Source organism: Cavia porcellus, unplaced genomic scaffold (assembly GCF_034190915.1).
Source record: "Cavia porcellus strain 051 isolate PalLab524CR breed Dunkin Hartley unplaced genomic scaffold, mCavPor4.1 scaffold_30, whole genome shotgun sequence".
Lineage (NCBI taxonomy): Eukaryota > Metazoa > Chordata > Mammalia > Rodentia > Caviidae > Cavia > Cavia porcellus.
In genome coordinates this window covers 13,516,813-13,534,992 of record NW_026947513.1, presented here as the reverse complement: position 1 = coordinate 13,534,992, position 18,180 = coordinate 13,516,813, and the positions used below count along the sequence as shown (strand labels likewise).

The window sequence follows — 18,180 nt, the reverse complement described above, 5'->3', positions numbered from 1 at the left end:
TTGTAGATATCTTATTCTTTTGAACCAGCCCTAGAATTTTCTTTAAATCTTAGCTTCCAAACGTTTTCTTTTATATTCTAAATTGTTCGACTCATCCAGTTTCAATAAACTTCAAGATTTCCAGTTGTTTTTTAGAGCAACAACTGTACTTCTCACACCAAAATCTGTATTACAGTTCCAACAGTTGATGAATCCATAAATTGTAGATGGGTAGGCTGGCAGACAGAGATACATTTATGAGGGGAACTTGCTCAAATTATTATGAGACTGAGAAGTTGCATGAGAGGACCTCTCCAGCTGAGAGGCCTTGGGATATCAGTAGCCTAACTCATTTTAAGTCCTAACCCCTCAGAACCAGATGATTATAAGCTTGATGCCAAAACCTGAAACCTCTGGTGGCCCACTGGTTCTCAGTTCTCCATAACTTTTCAGCTATAAAGCCCCAGAGATTGAAGAATTTGAAGTTCTTATATCCAAGAGTAAGAAGAGGGTTCCAATTCCAGGAATGAGAGTATAATGGTTGATACATTTTATCAACTTGAGAAAACTAGAATCTTAATTAAGTAACTTTAAAAATTCTACATCATAAGGCATAGAGGGGTGTCCCCTTACTGCTTTTGGATTGTTGATCATTATGTCAATTTGAGAAGTTTAGAAGTTTAATTATGTGACCAGCAGGAGGCCAGGATCCTCAGCTTGTAACCACCCTCAGCCTGTGCAAGAGGATGGCACAGAGACGAAGTGGTGGAAGGGACCCACTGGACAGGGCAGGTAGCTTGCAAACAGTAAAAGGAAAATGAGGAAGGACTGGCTGCTGGTTCTTAGGAGGAGCTCTAGTCTTCACCTTCAATTTGGATATCATCTTCTGACTTCTGGCGCACTGTTTGCCTTCCTTCTGGGACTCTTCATTCTTTCTAGCATAGACTCTTCCATCTTTGTTGTACACTGCTGAACCTTCCATTGTAGATTCTTCACTTTTCTATTACAGACTTGTGGGGGATGAGGTGTCACTTTGTAGGCCCAACCCCCTCTAACCTGCAATTTACAATAGCCGCCCTGGTATGCGAGAAGGAGGTAGAACGGGAATGCCTGTTCTCAGTGAGCCCTCACCCTCTGGAATCCATACTGTGAGCTGGCTTTGTTTTGCAGAAGTCTTGAGGAAGTGGCTGGCCACCCTTTGTGACACTAACAGCAGACAAATTAACAACATTCTTGAGCTAATGAATTTCTTCCTGGGCTAGAGAAGTTGTGAGAACTGGTTGTGATTATTTACTTCACTTAGATAGTTTTAGAATAAACATTGTAGTCTGTCACGTTGTAGCTTGCCACAAAGAATGCCTTTTCACTACTTAATTATCTGGGCTCTGTGAATTGATCGGGTTTACTATATATGAATCCTAAAATAAAGATTGTGCGTACAGTGCGGTACAGTGCAGTGCAGTGCAGTGTAACGCGGTGCAGACAGCAAAGGTGTCTCTCCTGTCTTTCTTTTCCAAGCGCTGTACCCCCCGTGTCCCGACAAGGCGTGCGTGTTTACCTTGCCCGGAGTTCAGAGTGCTCTAGACACTCACGACAAGTGGCGCCCGAATTCAGGGACTCCGAAGGTCGCTTAGGAAGGTAAGTATAATTTTATTACGGGGAAATGGGACAATCTGCTTCTTCTCCTTTCTTAAAAATTCTTAAACATTTATTATCTATATATGGCATATCGCTCAGGTCAGCTGACTTGGATATGTGTATTGATACAATTAAAGAATATAATCCTTGGTTTCCAGATGAAGGAACTTTGGATGTAGAAGTATGGAGGAAGGCAAGGGTTAGTATAGAAAGGGCTATGCAACAGGAGGAAAAGATTCCTTTACGTTTTTGGGCTATTTGGTCGGTTGTGTACTCTTTATTAAAAGCTATGGAAGATGAACATATTGTAGAAAATCTTCAACTAGAAATTAAGCCAGTTATTCAGGAATTGCCCCTCACAGAGGAGGAGCAGAATGTAGTTCAAAATGACGCTATCGCTTTAAGTAGTGAAAAGGCGTCCAAACTAAAAGTAAAATCCACTACAGCCGACTCAGCTTTAGCTGCCGCAGCAATATCAAATTATGACAATCGCCCAATTTTACAGGCTATACAGCATTTAACACAAGAGGTGAAACAACTCTCCGTTAAGCAAAACCCGCCTATAGTTCCCTCTGCACCTCCTCCATCTAACCCTAATTGGAGTAAAGCCAAGCTAGCTTTGGCTGATTTACCAAAATTAGGGGATTCTGATGAGGAAAAGCCTGCCTTTGCTTTCCCTGTAATCAGACCTCAGCCAATAGATGGAGAGGCAGTTCCCCCTAGATGGGAAGCATTTAATATGGATGATTTAGCAAAATTAAAAAAGGCTGTAACCCTTTATGGCCCTCAGGCTCATTACACTAGAGAATTAATAACATCGGTAGCAGATCACTATGGTAATCTTGCTCCTTATGATTGGAAAGCCTTGGCCAAAATTCTTTTAAAGGAGCCAGAATATTTACAGTGGCACATGTGGTTTATGGAAGGTTGTGCGGAAAAGGCAAGACAAAATGCTGACGATCGAGATCCGAATATTAGACTCCTTTCTTATCCCATGCTCTCTGGTACAGGTTTCTTTGATACTGTTGAGCATCAGGCAGGAGCTCCAAGAGAGATTCATGCTCAATTAAAAGATATTGCTTTAAAAGCTTGGGATAAAATACGGCCTAAAGGATCAGAATATGGATCTTGGGCTAAAGTTCTGCAAGGAGCCAATGAACCGTATGTTGAGTTCGTTGCAAGACTTCAAAATGTTATAGAAAAAACAGTAGTGGGACAAGACTTACAAGAGCATCTCTTAAAAATGTTAGCTTTTGAAAATGCTAATGATGAATGCAAAAGGGCTTTAATTCCAATAAAAGATACTGGAACGATTGACAATTTTATAAAACAATGTAAAGATTTAAATTCAGAATCTAGGAAAATGCAACTGTTTGCTGAGACCATGGCAACCACGTGGACTAATTGGCAATCTAAAAAGGAACAGTCTTTAAAATGTTTTAATTGTGGTCAGATAGGACATGTAAAGAGGGCCTGTCCAAAACTTGTAGGCAATGATCAAAAAAAGAGATCTAGAGCTCCTGGCTTATGTCCAAAATGCAAGAAGGGAAATCATTGGGCTCGTGAATGCAGGAGTAAACAAGTTAATTCAGCTGAACAAAAGGGAAACGGGAGAACGGGCCCTACCCCGGGCCCCGGACAAATCAATGGGGTAAATCTACCGTATTCTCCCTACAGCCAGCCACCCAACACAGTGCCGCAGTGGACATACCAGCCTTAAAAGATGTAGAATTAAGAGGAGGACAATCTCCCGTGAAAATTCCTACAGGAATTTTTGGTCCTCTGCCTGCGGGAACTTTTGGCTTGCTCACGGGTAGATCTAGTTTAAATCAAAAAGGCATTACTGTTCACTTAGGAATTATAGATGCAGACTATACTGGAGAAATTCAAATTCTGATGTCCTCACTTACAGATTATAAATTATTAAAGGGAGAACGTATAGCTCAACTCATTTTACTGCCTTATATCCCAATAGGATCCTCTGTTGTTCAGCGAACAGGAGGGTTCGGCAGCACTAACCCTATTAATGTAATGTGGACAGCTAAATTATCTCAACAACAACCTCTTATTAATATTTTTATTGAGCATAAGAAAATTCAGGCTCTTATAGATACAGGCTCGGATATTACTATTGTTAAACCTACTGATTGGCCTTCTCATATTACTTATACTATTATTCCATGTAATATAAAAGGAGTAAGTAAAACTCCAGTAAATACAATTGGACAAGCCACAATGCATATACATATAAAAAATGAAGAGGGTCAAGTTGCTGTTATTAAACCTTATATCTTAGAGGTACCAGTTTCTATTTTAGGAAGAGATGTATTAGAACAATGGGGAGCTTATATACATTTTTAATATTTTGCATGTTTCTACAGCCTAGGGAAATGAATCCTTTAAAGCTTAATTGGAAAAATGATGACCCAATTTGGATAGATCAGTGGCCTATGACTACTCAAAAGTTACAGGCAGCGCAGGAATTGATTGATCAACAGCTTTTTCTACATCACATAGAACCATCCACATCTCCTTGGAATTCTCCAATATTTGTGATAAAAAAGAAATCAGGCAAGTGGAGACTTTTAACGGACTTACGTGCTGTAAATTCATCCTTAATTCAAATGGGAGCCCTTCAGCCCGGTATTCCTTTACCCTCAGCGCTCCCTGCTGGTTGGTTTGTATATGTTATAGATTTACAAGATTGTTTTTTTTAACATCCCATTACATCCAGAAGATAGAAAACGGTTTGCTTTTTCAATTCCTCAAACAAATTATCAAAGACCTTATCAAAGATATCAATGGAGGACTTTACCCCAAGGAATGAAAAATTCCCCAACTATATGTCAAATTTATGTTGATGCAGCATTAAAACCAGTGCGTGCACGATGGCCTCAGGTTTATACGGCTCATTTCATGGATGATATTTTATTCTCATATAGTGATAGAAATGTTTTAGAAGATATTTTAAAAACTTTACCTCAATATTTTTCTCCGTTTGGACTTGTAATAGCACAGGATAAAATTCAAAAGGAAGAAGTTAGTCATTATTTGGGATATATTCTTACTAGACAAAAGGTGATTCCACAAAAAATGTCTATTAGGAGAGATAAGTTATCCACTTTAAATGATTTTCAAAAATTATTAGGGGATATTAATTGGCTTCGTCCCACACTAGGTATTCCTACCCATGCATTACAGCATTTGTTTGCTACTCTACAGGGCTCTTCAGATCCATCCAGCCCTCGTTCTTTAACAACAAAAGCCGAGCAAGAATTACAGTTTGTAGAACAACGAATTAAGGATGCATTTTTAATTAGGATTGATCCTAAATTGCCTCTAACTTTATATATTATTAATACTTTTCAATATCCCTCTGCAGTTTTAGGTCAAAATGCTATGCCAGTAAAATGGGTATTCACTAAAACTAAGCAATCTAAAAATGTTATGCCTTATATTGACATGGTTGCAGCTTTAATTATGAATGGTAGAGCTCGTTCTATAACTTTGATAGGAGAAGATATAAACAATATAGTTATCCCTTTAACTAAGGAACAATGGGAATATTTGTTGTCAATTACTGAAACCTTACAAATTGCTTTAGCAGATTTCATGGGAACTTTTTCATATCATTTTCCTAAAAGTAAATTATGGGATTTTTTTAGACGTCAACAATTTGTGGTTAATACCTTATTAGCTGTACAGCCAATTCCACAAGCTTTGACTATATTTACAGATGGATCTAAAAATAAAGCTGCATATTGGACTCAAAAATCTTACTGGGTACGTCAGACAAATTTTAACTCTGTACAACAAAATGAACTTTTTGCTATATTACAAGTGTTTTTAGATTTTCATAACCAACCTATTAATATTATAGCCGATTCGGCCTATTCTGTTGGAGTAGTGACAAATATCTATTCAGCTGCGTTATATTCTAATAAGCCTGCTTTATTGTCTTTATTTCAAAATTTACAAATACATGTTCAAAAAAGAAATCATTCTTATTTTATTACTCATTTACGTTCTCATTCTCAGTTACCCGGACCATTAGTATCAGGTAACAATGCAGTGGATTCCTTAGTTATGTTCACCACACCCGTTGAAGAACATCAATTTAATCATGCAAATGCAGGACATTTGCATCTTAAATATAAGATACCTTTTACAAAAGCTAAACAGATTGTAAAAGCCTGCCCTATTTGTAGACCATTACATTTAAAAATTATTCCCGCAGGTGTCAACCCTCGAGGAACTCAACCTAATGAATTATGGCAAATGGATATTACACATGTACCTTCTTTTGGTCGGCTTTCTTATGTACATGTAGTTATTGATACCTATTCTTCATTTCTATGGGCTACTGCTCAACAGGGAGAATCCACTAAAAATGTTATTGTACATTTATTGGAGACTTTTGCAGTTATGGGAATTCCTTCTAAAATCAAAACAGATAATGGACCTGCTTATACTAGCAGAACATTTAAACAATTTTGTGATCTCCATAATATTATTCATATTACAGGGATTGAATATAACCCCCAGGGTCAAGCTATTGTTGAAAGAGCACATGGCACTCTTAAGTTGCAAATTAAAAAATTAAAAAGGAGGAGTCAGGAGGATATTCAGATACCAATACTGTTTAAATTGCAAAACAGTCCAAAAACATTACTGCATCAAGCATTGTTTATTTTAAATTTTCTCAATTTACCACAAGGTGAAATATTAACAAGAGCTGAAAAACATTTTGAACAGCAACAACAGCCTTTTGTGATTAATGAACCTATTTGGACTAAAACAGCTCCAGAGGCTGAATGGGAGAGGGGCACATTGCTCTATAGGGGGAAAGGTTTTGGTTATATCTCCACAGAAAATGGAATTCAGCAGTGGGTCCCTGGACGATGGATCAGGACCCGCGTCTCCAGATCCTGTTCACCAGCCCCGGAGACAACTCCCCAAGGAACCGGAACCGTGCCTTCAGAAGCGAGCGCGAAACCAGCTAGAAGCTGAGGATGCTGAGTTTGTTCCTATCGCAGCCATGGCCAGATTAAAGCTAAGAAAATCCCGCCGCTCACAGCGACCAAATTTAAATCCCCTCCCTACATGGGGACAATTAAAGAAATTGACCATAGAAGGGCAACGGCTTGTCCTTCAAGCAGGAAAGCCTTTAAACCCTGAAAACTTGTTTTTAGCTTTATGTGCCTTGCTCACTGTTGCATCGGGGACTGAGTCTTCCAGATCCAAAGAAAATAACTGACGGAGCTCCTATATTTCAACAAAAGACGGCTCTCTTGTGGTGGGGAGATGGTGGAATCGCTAACCCTGCTGTTGCAGCCGAAGAATACCCTCATCACCTTCAAAATCATATTTGGAAGATCCCAGCCGCTATGCAACCTGTAACCTTGTACAATGTTTCATATTCAGGGACTAGTCGATCTGTATCTACTACTTATAATTTTACTAGGTTTAAAATGTATAATATTACTGTTTGTGCACCTCTACCTTATGTCTTTTTAGTGGGAACTTTTAATTTTACACATTTTTCTTGTACTTGTTTAAATTGTCAATTGTTTACATGCTTAAATAGCACACTAAATTTCACTAAGCCTTATACAGTTATGCTGTTACAACAAAAAACTCATATTTGGTTGCCTGTAAATTTAACTCGACCTTGGTCTCAAGACCCGGTAATTTCTGTTACTACTGAATTTTTTAAACATCTGTTAAAACGTACAAAAAGATTTATTGGAATAGTGGTTGCTGTACTGTTAAGTCTGATAACTGTAGCCTCTCTAGCAGCAGTCTCAGGAGTAGCTTTACATACCTCTTTGCAAGAAAAACATGTTGTCGAATTATGGCATGAGAATTCTCATGAACTTTGGTTAACTCAGTGGCAAATAAACGCCAAACTACAACAACAAATAGACCTCCTTAAACAAACAGTTGAATGGATGGGTAGAAAAATATTGGCTCTTCAGCATCAAGTGTTTTTAAAATGTGATTGGAATTCAACTACTTTCTGTATAACCCAACGACCTTATAATCAGACAGAACTTGAATGGGAAATGATTAGAATGTATTTAAATGGAAACACCTCTGCCCAGGAGGAAATAGAATCTTTGCATAATCAAATTGACAAGGATTTTGCAAAGCAAAATGATGATGAATCTCTAGCACAATTCGCGCAATTGCTTGCTCAATCTTTGAAAGGATTAGATTCCAAAGGAATCTGGCAGAGCATTACCCACACTTTTAGTGGCATGGGACTTAGTTTAATTATAGTTCTCATTGCCATAGTTCTTGTGTATTTTTACTGCATAAGACGAAATGCTATTAATAACCTGATCTTATGGAAATTGTTGTTAAAAAATAAAAAGGAAGGAAGTGTGGGGGATGAGGTGTCACTTTGTAGGCCCAACCCCCTCTAACCTGCAATTTACAATAGCCGCCCTGGTATGCGAGAAGGAGGTAGAACGGGAATGCCTGTTCTCAGTGAGCCCTCACCCTCTGGAATCCATACTGTGAGCTGGCTTTGTTTTGCAGAAGTCTTGAGGAAGTGGCTGGCCACCCTTTGTGACACTAACAGCAGACAAATTAACAACATTCTTGAGCTAATGAATTTCTTCCTGGGCTAGAGAAGTTGTGAGAACTGGTTGTGATTATTTACTTCACTTAGATAGTTTTAGAATAAACATTGTAGTCTGTCACGTTGTAGCTTGCCACAAAGAATGCCTTTTCACTACTTAATTATCTGGGCTCTGTGAATTGATCGGGTTTACTATATATGAATCCTAAAATAAAGATTGTGCGTACAGTGCGGTACAGTGCAGTGCAGTGCAGTGTAACGCGGTGCAGACAGCAAAGGTGTCTCTCCTGTCTTTCTTTTCCAAGCGCTGTACCCCCCGTGTCCCGACAAGGCGTGCGTGTTTACCTTGCCCGGAGTTCAGAGTGCTCTAGACACTCACGACACAGACTCATTGGTTTTCTGATATGAATTTACACGGAACACTGCAGTGAGTTCCAGACTTTGAGTTGAACACTAGTATCACCCTCACAGAGAAATCCTTTATCAATGCTCTAGGCATTCTTTAATCCAGACAATTGATAACCAAAGTTAGTTATCATTAACTCTAGCTTCCATTGCTGTTATTGATTTTAACTTTTAGGGTCAGGCTTTTTTACTATTATTATCAAAGTTTATTGTTGTGTCAGTTCCTATTAAGGAATACGATTATGTCTCAGTATGCTATAGTATTCTATTATTAGTCATTCTGAATAACAGGTTTACTGGCGCTCTGCTTGCAATACATGATACTGAGTCTTGAAGGATGAGCCCAGAAGACCAGAGAGCAGAGCCATCACTCTAGGAAAAGTTCAGTGCTGTAAAACCTGTACGGTGTCATCCCTCAGCTGATGGTGAGATTCTAGAGATTTCGTGGACTAAAACAAGAGTCAAACATTTTTCTACTCTTGGCAGCATAATTGTTTCTCAAGCAGGACACCAAAATTAAGTCTTTTAGCACTTTTAAAATCCCAACTTGAATATGACACAAAGAAGAAAAGGCCAAAAGCTAAGACAGTAAAATGGAAAGACTAACTGCTCATTTTGGGTGGTCAACAATATTGTTACAGGAAAAGGCAAATGGAGAAATAATTCAAACACTGCAAGTTATTTGATACAAAAAGAAAGAAATCTGCCTCCCTCTTAGGTGTGTGGGGTATGGATGGTGGGTTTACAAAGATCAGAAAGGTGACTCTGTAACAGAAAAATAAGTATCTGAGTAGAGATAGGAGTTTAAGATGTCAGGAACAGTTAATAATACACACATTAGGTGAGTCTACGGGAAGGAAAAGTGATTATGGTAGCCTCTCACATTCACACTAATATTTGAAGACTCATATTTTTTTAAAAAATCAAGTTAAAAAGATTCAGTTTTGGAATGAATATTAGTGTGCTGGATTTACATTATTAATAATTTAAATAATTTTTCATTAAAAATAATTTTATAGCTTATTTTACATAGAAGACTCATGTCTCTGATATAATTCTAGCTAAATTTAATAGCAACATTGAAATAATAAAATGGAAATAACAAGTGATAAATCAAATATATATACAACTCAATGTACTTTTCTTTGGACATTTCTTGATACTTTCTGTTATTATTACATAAATTAAACAGGGAGAACATGCTTATGTAAAAAATATATAATATATACTTAAAAAAAAATTTTGGCACCCGGAATTGAACTCACAACCTCATGCTTGCCAGGTAGGCACTTATGTCACTGAGCTAAACCCCTGGCTCAATACTTTAAATATGTTGGGCTGGGGACTTAGCTCAACAGCACAAGCACCTGCCTGGCATGCACAAGGTCATGAGTTTGGTCACCAGTACAACAACAACCACAAAAAAGACCAATACATAACAAATTTCAAACATGTATTAAATGTTCAATATTCATTTTACAAATTCTATCAATGAAAAACATTTATATACATATATATATATAGGGTATAAAAGTGAAAGCTGATATTTTTGTTTCTATTTCATTTTCAAGAGTGCTACAAATGATAGTAGAAAAAAATTGAAGTAACATATAGAAAAAAATTCTTATTGCAAAAATGCTTCGAAGTTATAACCAAAAGGCTCTTGACCTCATGAGCACCTCTATCTTTCAGGAGAACAAAAATATCTCAAGTGGTTCAGTGCTTCTTTTTCTACCCATGGTTTCATTAATTTAGATATACAGTAAATGTTCTTTTGCAGTGGACTTGTTTGGTCAAGTCAAAAGAGACTGTAATAGCAGGGAATCACACGGAAAAGTGAGGTAAATTGGTTTCGGTATTGGTTTGCAGTAGAGATGAAATGAGTTGAAGCAGACATTTCTTTGTTATTTTTCCAAAAATACAAAAAAATTAAACTGAAGAATTTAATCCTCAAAGCATCTACTTTATTTCTACTCTTTATTAATTTTGTTCATTGTTAATTTTCAAATGCAGTTCAGGGAATTTTAGAAACTAATGCTGTATTTTTAAGAGTTTTTACTTAAATAGATAGATATAGGTATATGTATATATATATGAATACATGTAACTTCCCAGAAAAACGGATACAATTTCACAATACATTAGTTAATAAATGTATTTTTCTATGCAAAACAAAACAAATGAAACAAACAACAAAAACTTAGATCACCAAACGTGATTACTATGGTAAGTTTCAGTAAAATAAATAAATAACCAAAGTAAACCTTTAAATGTGACTTTTATCTTTAATTTGCTATGTAACAGAGAGGATGTTTTATTACATTCTGCTTTCACTATAATTCTGATTGCATTCTCTTTGGTTTATGTTGTATAGCACTAATAATAGGAAAAGTTATAAAATAAATCTAAGCTCCTAGTGTTTTGCCAATGCATATTATGGTAATTAAAGTTAAGAGCTATGCAACTCTCAAATTAATCAACTAAAAAGTATGCAGGGTTTTGTTTTTCAGAATCAATGAAAAAAACAGCAATACATCACAAAACAGTTTCATAGTGATTTTTTTCCAAAAGAAATATTTTGTTGGCAGTTTTGACACTGGTTTAAAATTTTAATGCTATTTAATTAAGTTTTTCCTGGTTTCTCAGTAGTGCTAAATGAGAGTTTTAGTACATGAAATTCAGTTTTATGGTCTGTTTTTATCCTTAAGGTTTAATGTACAATGGTTTTTATAAAGGGCTAGCTATATGAAGAGCACAAAGAGATTAATAACTATCACATCAATAAAATTCTATTTTGGGCTCAGTTTTACAGGATAAATCAAGTTTTAGCCACATAATTAAACTATTCCATGTTTTACTTCAATATTTGAAAAATTTTAACTACACAATTATAGTGAATTTTAACATAAAAGGTAAGTTGCTCCTGTCAAGTTATGTTAAGTCACATACAAATGTCACAGGGGAATAAACAATTTTAATAGTTATAGAGAAAATCTGCTGTGTTGAAATTGGGTTAATTGGTAATAGTCTTCCTATACAATGCCACCTTCACTCCAAAGCAATGAATCAGAGAGAATCTAAAAAGCATGAATTGAATAAGAATATACTCACCACTCATTTTAACTCTATTGGATTTGGAGAATTGATTTATGGCAATTGTGAGCAATTGCCCAATTTAAGGGAAATTATTTTCAGATAGTGCTCACTATAATTTTAAAGTTGCTATCTTTCCTAGAGGTTACTATATCATTGATAACTGAGATTTTTCTCTGAGCTGTTCAATTGCAAATAAACAATTTGAGCTTCACTTTATTTATAATTCAATGATGTCAGGAACAATGAAAGAGATATTCATCTACTTGGCAGATTTCATAGAAACATGCATTTATGAAATACTGATTTTATATCTACACTGCATAATGGTGATATGTACTCAAGAGTAACCTGTTTGAAAGACTGTTGTATTATAATCTCAGTTCTCTGGAGAGTTATTTAATCAAAATAGCTCTGCTGAAGTGCACTACAAGAGAAGACTTTAAAAAATGTCAGAGGATCAAGGAGAGACAAAGGACTAGGAATTCTAATACTAAAAGTAATTTAGTGGCTGGATGTATGGTAATTTTTTTTCTTAAGCTTGAGGTGAAAAAAAAATCTCAGACAAGTCAGGAATATAAGAGTTACAAATGAGATCTCAGTGAATGGCAAAATAAATTCTCATACCCATGAACAACTAAACACCTAAGTTAAAGTTGTTAAATCAAAATGGAAATGTAGGTCACACTATGCTCCTTAATAATCAGTGTTAGTGAAACACTAATTGGTACCCCTATGATTACCAGCAACCACGCTGAATTTTATTCTTTTGTATCTTAACTATTCGTTGTACACCTAACGTAAGTTTTCCTGGAACCCTATGAACTATATTCTGGTAGTGTTCATAACTTACAACAACAAGTTAAACACACAATGTCCTTGCATAACAAATTTGCTATCAAGATATACATTCTTATCTTACTGTGGAAATTTATGGTAATTGATCTATTAATGAGTAGTTTGTGTTTAATCAACAAGCCTAATTATCTTAAACTTTGATTATTGAAGCTTAAACAATATAGGAGGCCCAGAATGCTATGCAGTTTTATTTCTATTTATTTTTGCATACAAATTTAGCATCATTTTTCTCTACCACTCAAAAATACTGTCAAAAATTCCTTCCAAACCATCATTATAGGGTAGCATTTTTCTTTTTCATTATTAAAATATAGTTTCATTTGCTTTATATATATATATTAATATTAATATTAATAATATTAATATCTAATTCTTATTTTTGTTCAAAATATGGTAGTTTAAAGTTCATAGCTATGGGGAAAAATTGTAATTTATGTCAAAGTAATCAGGAGCAAAAGTGTTTGACTTTCTTTGTTTTCAGCATAATCTGTACTTACATAGCAGTACATTGTTACTGTTACTTCAGTAAACAGTGGTGGCAAATGAGTTTTACAGAGAATGAAAGTATGAATAAGAATTTGACCAAGATGTCTGGCAGAGCAGAGTCACTTTCTTTGTGTTGAAGAATGGTCATTTGCATGGCACAGTCCGTTTAGTGTCACTAGGAGCCAGGTGTATAGTTCGATGGCACAGTGGCTTGCCTGGCAGGCGCAATGATGTGAGGTCCATTCGGAGTACAAAACAAACAAACAAAATTTAGTGTTGTTCCAATAGCACGTTAGATCTATTTTCATATTCTATTGTTTTAAGAAAAATGTAAAACTTAAAGTGACTTTGAGTGGCAATGATGATATTATATTTTTTGAGCATTTACTAATTCCCAGATATTATTCTAAGCATTATACATCGATTATGTCATTTAATGCAGTAACAAGAGATGAGGACAGCTCTGACCATTTTTTAACAGATCCCACAGAACCGGAACCTACGTTAAGTTTTAGAACACAAGTGTTTTCAGTTTCCACTAAGATACAGGTCTGGGCTCATTAAATGTTACTCTATCAGGGAGGTCTTCCCTGACCACCTGACCACCCTGGCAATGAAGAGTGACAAAGTGCTATAGGGAAAAAAGCATGGAATATTAACAGCAAGGCAAAAGTGGATGCTGGTGATCAATATTGATATACTAATATTTCATTCAGGGCTGAGAAATAAAAAGGAAACCTGGAATTCAGTTATGTAAAGTACATTACAGAAAAAGAAAACAAGTTTATGTCATTAGAAAAGAGAAAGAAGGTAAGTAGTGGGCTAGAGTAACTAGAGGAAATACAATGAAGAAAAATCCTTAGTTAAAAGAAGATTTTATAGGCTATTAACTTTGTAACTTAAATTAACTTGCTCACTGAATTGTTGAATGAATCAATGACTGAACAGACTCCATTGATAGCACTGCATCATTTCAATTCCTTATACCAAAAACCAAAATAAAAACTCCAAGATGGGTGCATCAGATCCCTATCAAGTCAGTACAATTTAAATATTTGCAGGACAACTAGATATATTCAAACACCACTTTTCACTGGATCAAATCTTACCGAAAGAAATTGAAAAAACAAAATGGCATCTATTGTACTCTCTCTCTAGTTTTAATAGGCAGTTTTAATAAAACCTGAGCAATCATAATATAAAATATTTTATTGATAAAACAATTTCTTTCCTACAATAGTTTCAGGAAGTTATCTTGAAAGAACAAGCATTAGATTATTGGTTGTTAGTTTGTACCAAATGATCTGTGATATTTCAAATCTAGCTCTGTTACAATACTTTTTTATGATTTTTGACCATATCTGTTTTTAGTTATCTACTATTGTAACAGAAAATGATTTCTGTTACTTGGTTGTCTGGATAATAGTTTCTGTTCCAGTTCGAGTTGCTCCGTCTTTCACAAATGGCTGATCATTGTGAAGCCTAGCTGGTCACTATGATTCACACGTTATAAACCAATCCCCAACTGACAAGCAATTCTGCCTCTGTACTTCCTTCTTGCTTATCCATGTAAGCTCTAGACCACCAGAGAACAGGACCTGATATTTTGGAAGTGGTCCTGATCACTGTCTGTCCAGCTAAAAAAAAAAAATTCACCACCTTTTCCAGGGTGCCATTTCGGTGTTTCTGCTCACCACTGCATTTTGGTGCAACATCCACATTTCTTTCTTGTCTACAGTCTGAGATTCAGAAGTTTGGGCTGAATTCAGATGAATACTTTTACCACTTATCAATGGGATTCCTTGGGTAGAGTGGGGTCTGAGTTTTTATATGCCTTTTCATCCTCCGAATGATAAGCTTATGCTTTTTACATGGTTGTGGAAACACTTTGAGGAGTTACAACAGAGGTTCTTGAAAACATTTTTTTAAGAACACCTAAAATTTCGGTACGGCTAATCACTTATGAAGGAGAATGCTTAAAAAATGTTTGCATAAGCAGATTTTTCAAAATAGTAAAGTATCCCCTTTCAGGAAGTGGAGTATCTTTCATTTCATAGTACTAAACATAGTATCTCCTTTGAAACATAAGATTTTTAATCTGTGGTTTGTTTTTAGAAGCTCTTTATTAAGAGAAAGAGGAACTAGCATTATTATATGCTTAGTTTTCACTTGATTTTAGGTTTATTCTGAATCATTCCACTTAAACCTCTACACCAGTATGAAGATCGAGCTTCTTACTGTATAAAAAGAAAGTGTCCAAATCTATTTGCTTCTGTTGTTTACTTACTGACTAAATTTTCAAAAGTGTAAAAAATTGATCTATCTGTTTAAGGAGTGCTTCAATATATAATACAGTGGTACCTCTATTCAAGAATTTAACTTGTTATACCATTCTGGAAAAGACAGGCATGTGTTTGTTTGTGTTTGTGCAGGAAACGTTAACTGCTATTATGCTTGTCACTAATGCAGAGCTTGAGAAAAAATATAAAATTTTGCCAAATGCGTCTGTTGCAAACCAAATCATTCACAAATAAAAGTGTTTATGAGTTGAGCTACAATTGTACTTAAAAAAATTTTTTTGAAAAATTCAATAAAAAACTTAAAAGCATCACTTTTGGTATATTTTACATGTCAAAGAATGTTTTGGGGCTATATTAGATTCAAACATGAGGATCTGGAGTATATGTCTTTGTGGGACAGATGAAAATTTCACATTAGAAAGGGCTTTGTGTAATAAATTCTAATCTCTTTGTGTTTCACAATATCCAATTGATAATTTCTCTCTTTGAAATTCTATGCCATGAATTCATAATTATTTTATGCTTTATTATACTAATTTTCTTTTCAGCTTTACCCATTTTCCTGTAAAGCAAAGCTTATTTATATTGTCCAGCTTTTTTGTACAGCTTTTTACTAAGTATAAGTAAAATATAAAACTTTGACGAAATCACAAGAATAAAATTTGAAGGATTTTCACTGACGATGAATACCATGGAACTAGGTCCTAAATAAAGAATATAATTACTGGTATTCTGGAATTCATCATCATGCCCCTGCCTAATCTCTATGCCTTCTTCATAGATAAACAATAGTTTTCATTGTGAAATTTATATGAATAAAACTATAGTTCCATTACATCTGGTGGATCTGTGGTCTAGGGTCCCCAGACTCTCCCTCACTTGGCCCTCATTTCTCTCCCATGTAGAAAGAAGTCAGAGAAGTAATTTTATGTGGGTATTGTTAGGAGTGATACATAGACATTCCAGGAAAGAAATGGGGGTGCTCAGAGCCGAGTCTCGGGTGAATCTGGAATGGTGGTCCAGGTTTATGGGGTAGGGGTCCCATCTATACCCCATGTTGAGGAGTGATGCTTGATTGATTGGATATTGGGCTGGTTGCTAGGGAGTTTGGTGTGCAGGCTAATGGGAATTTGGGTAGATGTGGCAACCTGCACTAGAAAGGACAGTGCTGTTGCACAGAGGCAGGTCAGCTTTGAATCAGAACACTGGTTTAAAACTGCTTGCTGCTCATAGCCACACAGAGACTGAATTTTTTCAGTGTGGTAGATTAACTAATGGGTAATTTGTAACACCCAGCTGAACTGAATCAGCGTGGTGCTCCGTGTGGAAGGCCCACCTGAGGATGGTTGTCAAAAGTATAATAACTGGAGGGAGAGATGGTGTGCTGTTGAATCTCCTAGAGAAACTTATTGCCTAGCTTTCCTGACATGAATTCTGCTGTTCTCATCATCAGGGGAAACCTGTGACTTCAATGTTGCTGAGGATGGCTGTGGCATTTTGCAGGGGAGTGCTGGTCCTTACTTTGAATATTGTTTCTTGGATCCAGTGCAGATCTCTCAGCCTGCTGGCATAGACCTTCATCTAGCTGGTACAGATTTTATAACTTCCACCACTGACCTTTGGGCCTTCTTAGTTTAGTTCCTTGAAGCATATTTGCATGAGACAGTGTTATGCGCTCTAGGCCTTCAGCTGGACTCATGGGATTCATTGCCTTGAGGTCTAAGTCTTCAGAAGGACTTGTTGAAGAGATTGCTGTGAGATTCAGGCCCTCATCTGAATTCTTTAGGTGTCTAGTGTGTGGACAGATATCCCACACTGTTTTGAATTTGATTCTTTGGGTGAAAATTATAAAACAAACCTATAAATTTTGTATCTTGTATGATTTCCCTTCCCTTGTAAATCCCATTACCACACTCATCCTCTAAATTAGCTTTCATCTGTCCCTACATTCAACCCTCTGTAAATGACCATCCCACTGCTGTTGAGATCACGGGCAATGACTGACCTGGTTACTTCAGGCTGACAGGGAGCATTGGCAGGGAGGTAAATGCTTGGGAGGTTGGTCCATAGGCCATAGGAGAGGGAAGACGACGGCTGGTCCCATGAAGTGTCATTTGCATGATCACTTGGAATTTGGCAGCAAATTCTCTCTAGGTGAGAACAAACTCTGTTGAAAGATGGAAACATGCATGAACAAAGTGTGAGTGACAGAATGGTAAGGACAGTTATAACCAGTTGGATCTCAGATCTATTTACAGGGGTGATTGGAGACTGTCAGCAGGAGTTAGTGACTGGCACTCCTTTTTTGGATAATCTGTATTATTAATACTTTTATATCTTTGGTGACACTTTTCTTCTGGGTGTTCAAGAGCAAGTTAAAATGAAACCAATATTAATACAGTTCTGTTGGGTGTTCAAGACCATGCCAAAGTGAGACCAGTATTAATTCAAATTAACCAGTTGCCAAATATCAAGGTCATTTAAGTGTCTTTTGGGGTTACTTAAGAAGTCCTGTGGAGCGCCTCTTAGCTTCTCATCAATGTCAGCTTCCAGGTTGGGTTACCTTCCTGCTTGACCATGTGGCTTCTCATAGAATCCTGAGATGTTCTTCTCTCTAGTGACCTTCCTTTTCAACACATGGAACAGTGTGGGGTTTTGTTCTCTGAAGCCCAAAAATCTCCCTGCTCAGGTCCTTCTTTGGCGTACAAAATAAATCAGTAGGATTTTGTAGAATGTGCTCTCCTCCTGCCCTGCATCCTTGTTGACCTTGGAAGGCCAGTCCCAAAATATTGGCTGTTCTCTTAGCCTAGTTATATTTTTTCTGAATCCAAGCTT

At 36.3% G+C, this 18,180-nt stretch overlaps 1 protein-coding gene across 3 annotated transcripts; it reads left to right on the top strand.

Annotated features, from left to right (window-relative positions):
* Nucleotides 1-1,002: 1,002 nt before the first annotated feature.
* Nucleotides 1,003-8,431, top strand: LOC134474039 (endogenous retrovirus group K member 18 Env polyprotein-like). Of its 3 annotated transcripts, none has more exons than XM_063240331.1 (2): nucleotides 1,003-1,617; nucleotides 6,488-8,431. In XM_063240331.1, the coding sequence occupies exons 1-2, from the start codon at nucleotides 1,391-1,393 to the stop codon at nucleotides 6,618-6,620; spliced, it is 360 nt and encodes a 119-aa protein (XP_063096401.1). In that variant the 5' UTR covers nucleotides 1,003-1,390; the 3' UTR covers nucleotides 6,621-8,431. The 3 variants fall into 3 exon arrangements, with proteins under 3 accessions (XP_063096401.1, XP_063096399.1, XP_063096400.1); XM_063240329.1 differs by having other exon boundaries at nucleotides 1,471-1,617; nucleotides 6,467-8,431; XM_063240330.1 differs by having other exon boundaries at nucleotides 1,494-1,617.
* The last annotated feature ends 9,749 nt before the right edge of the window (nucleotides 8,432-18,180 follow it).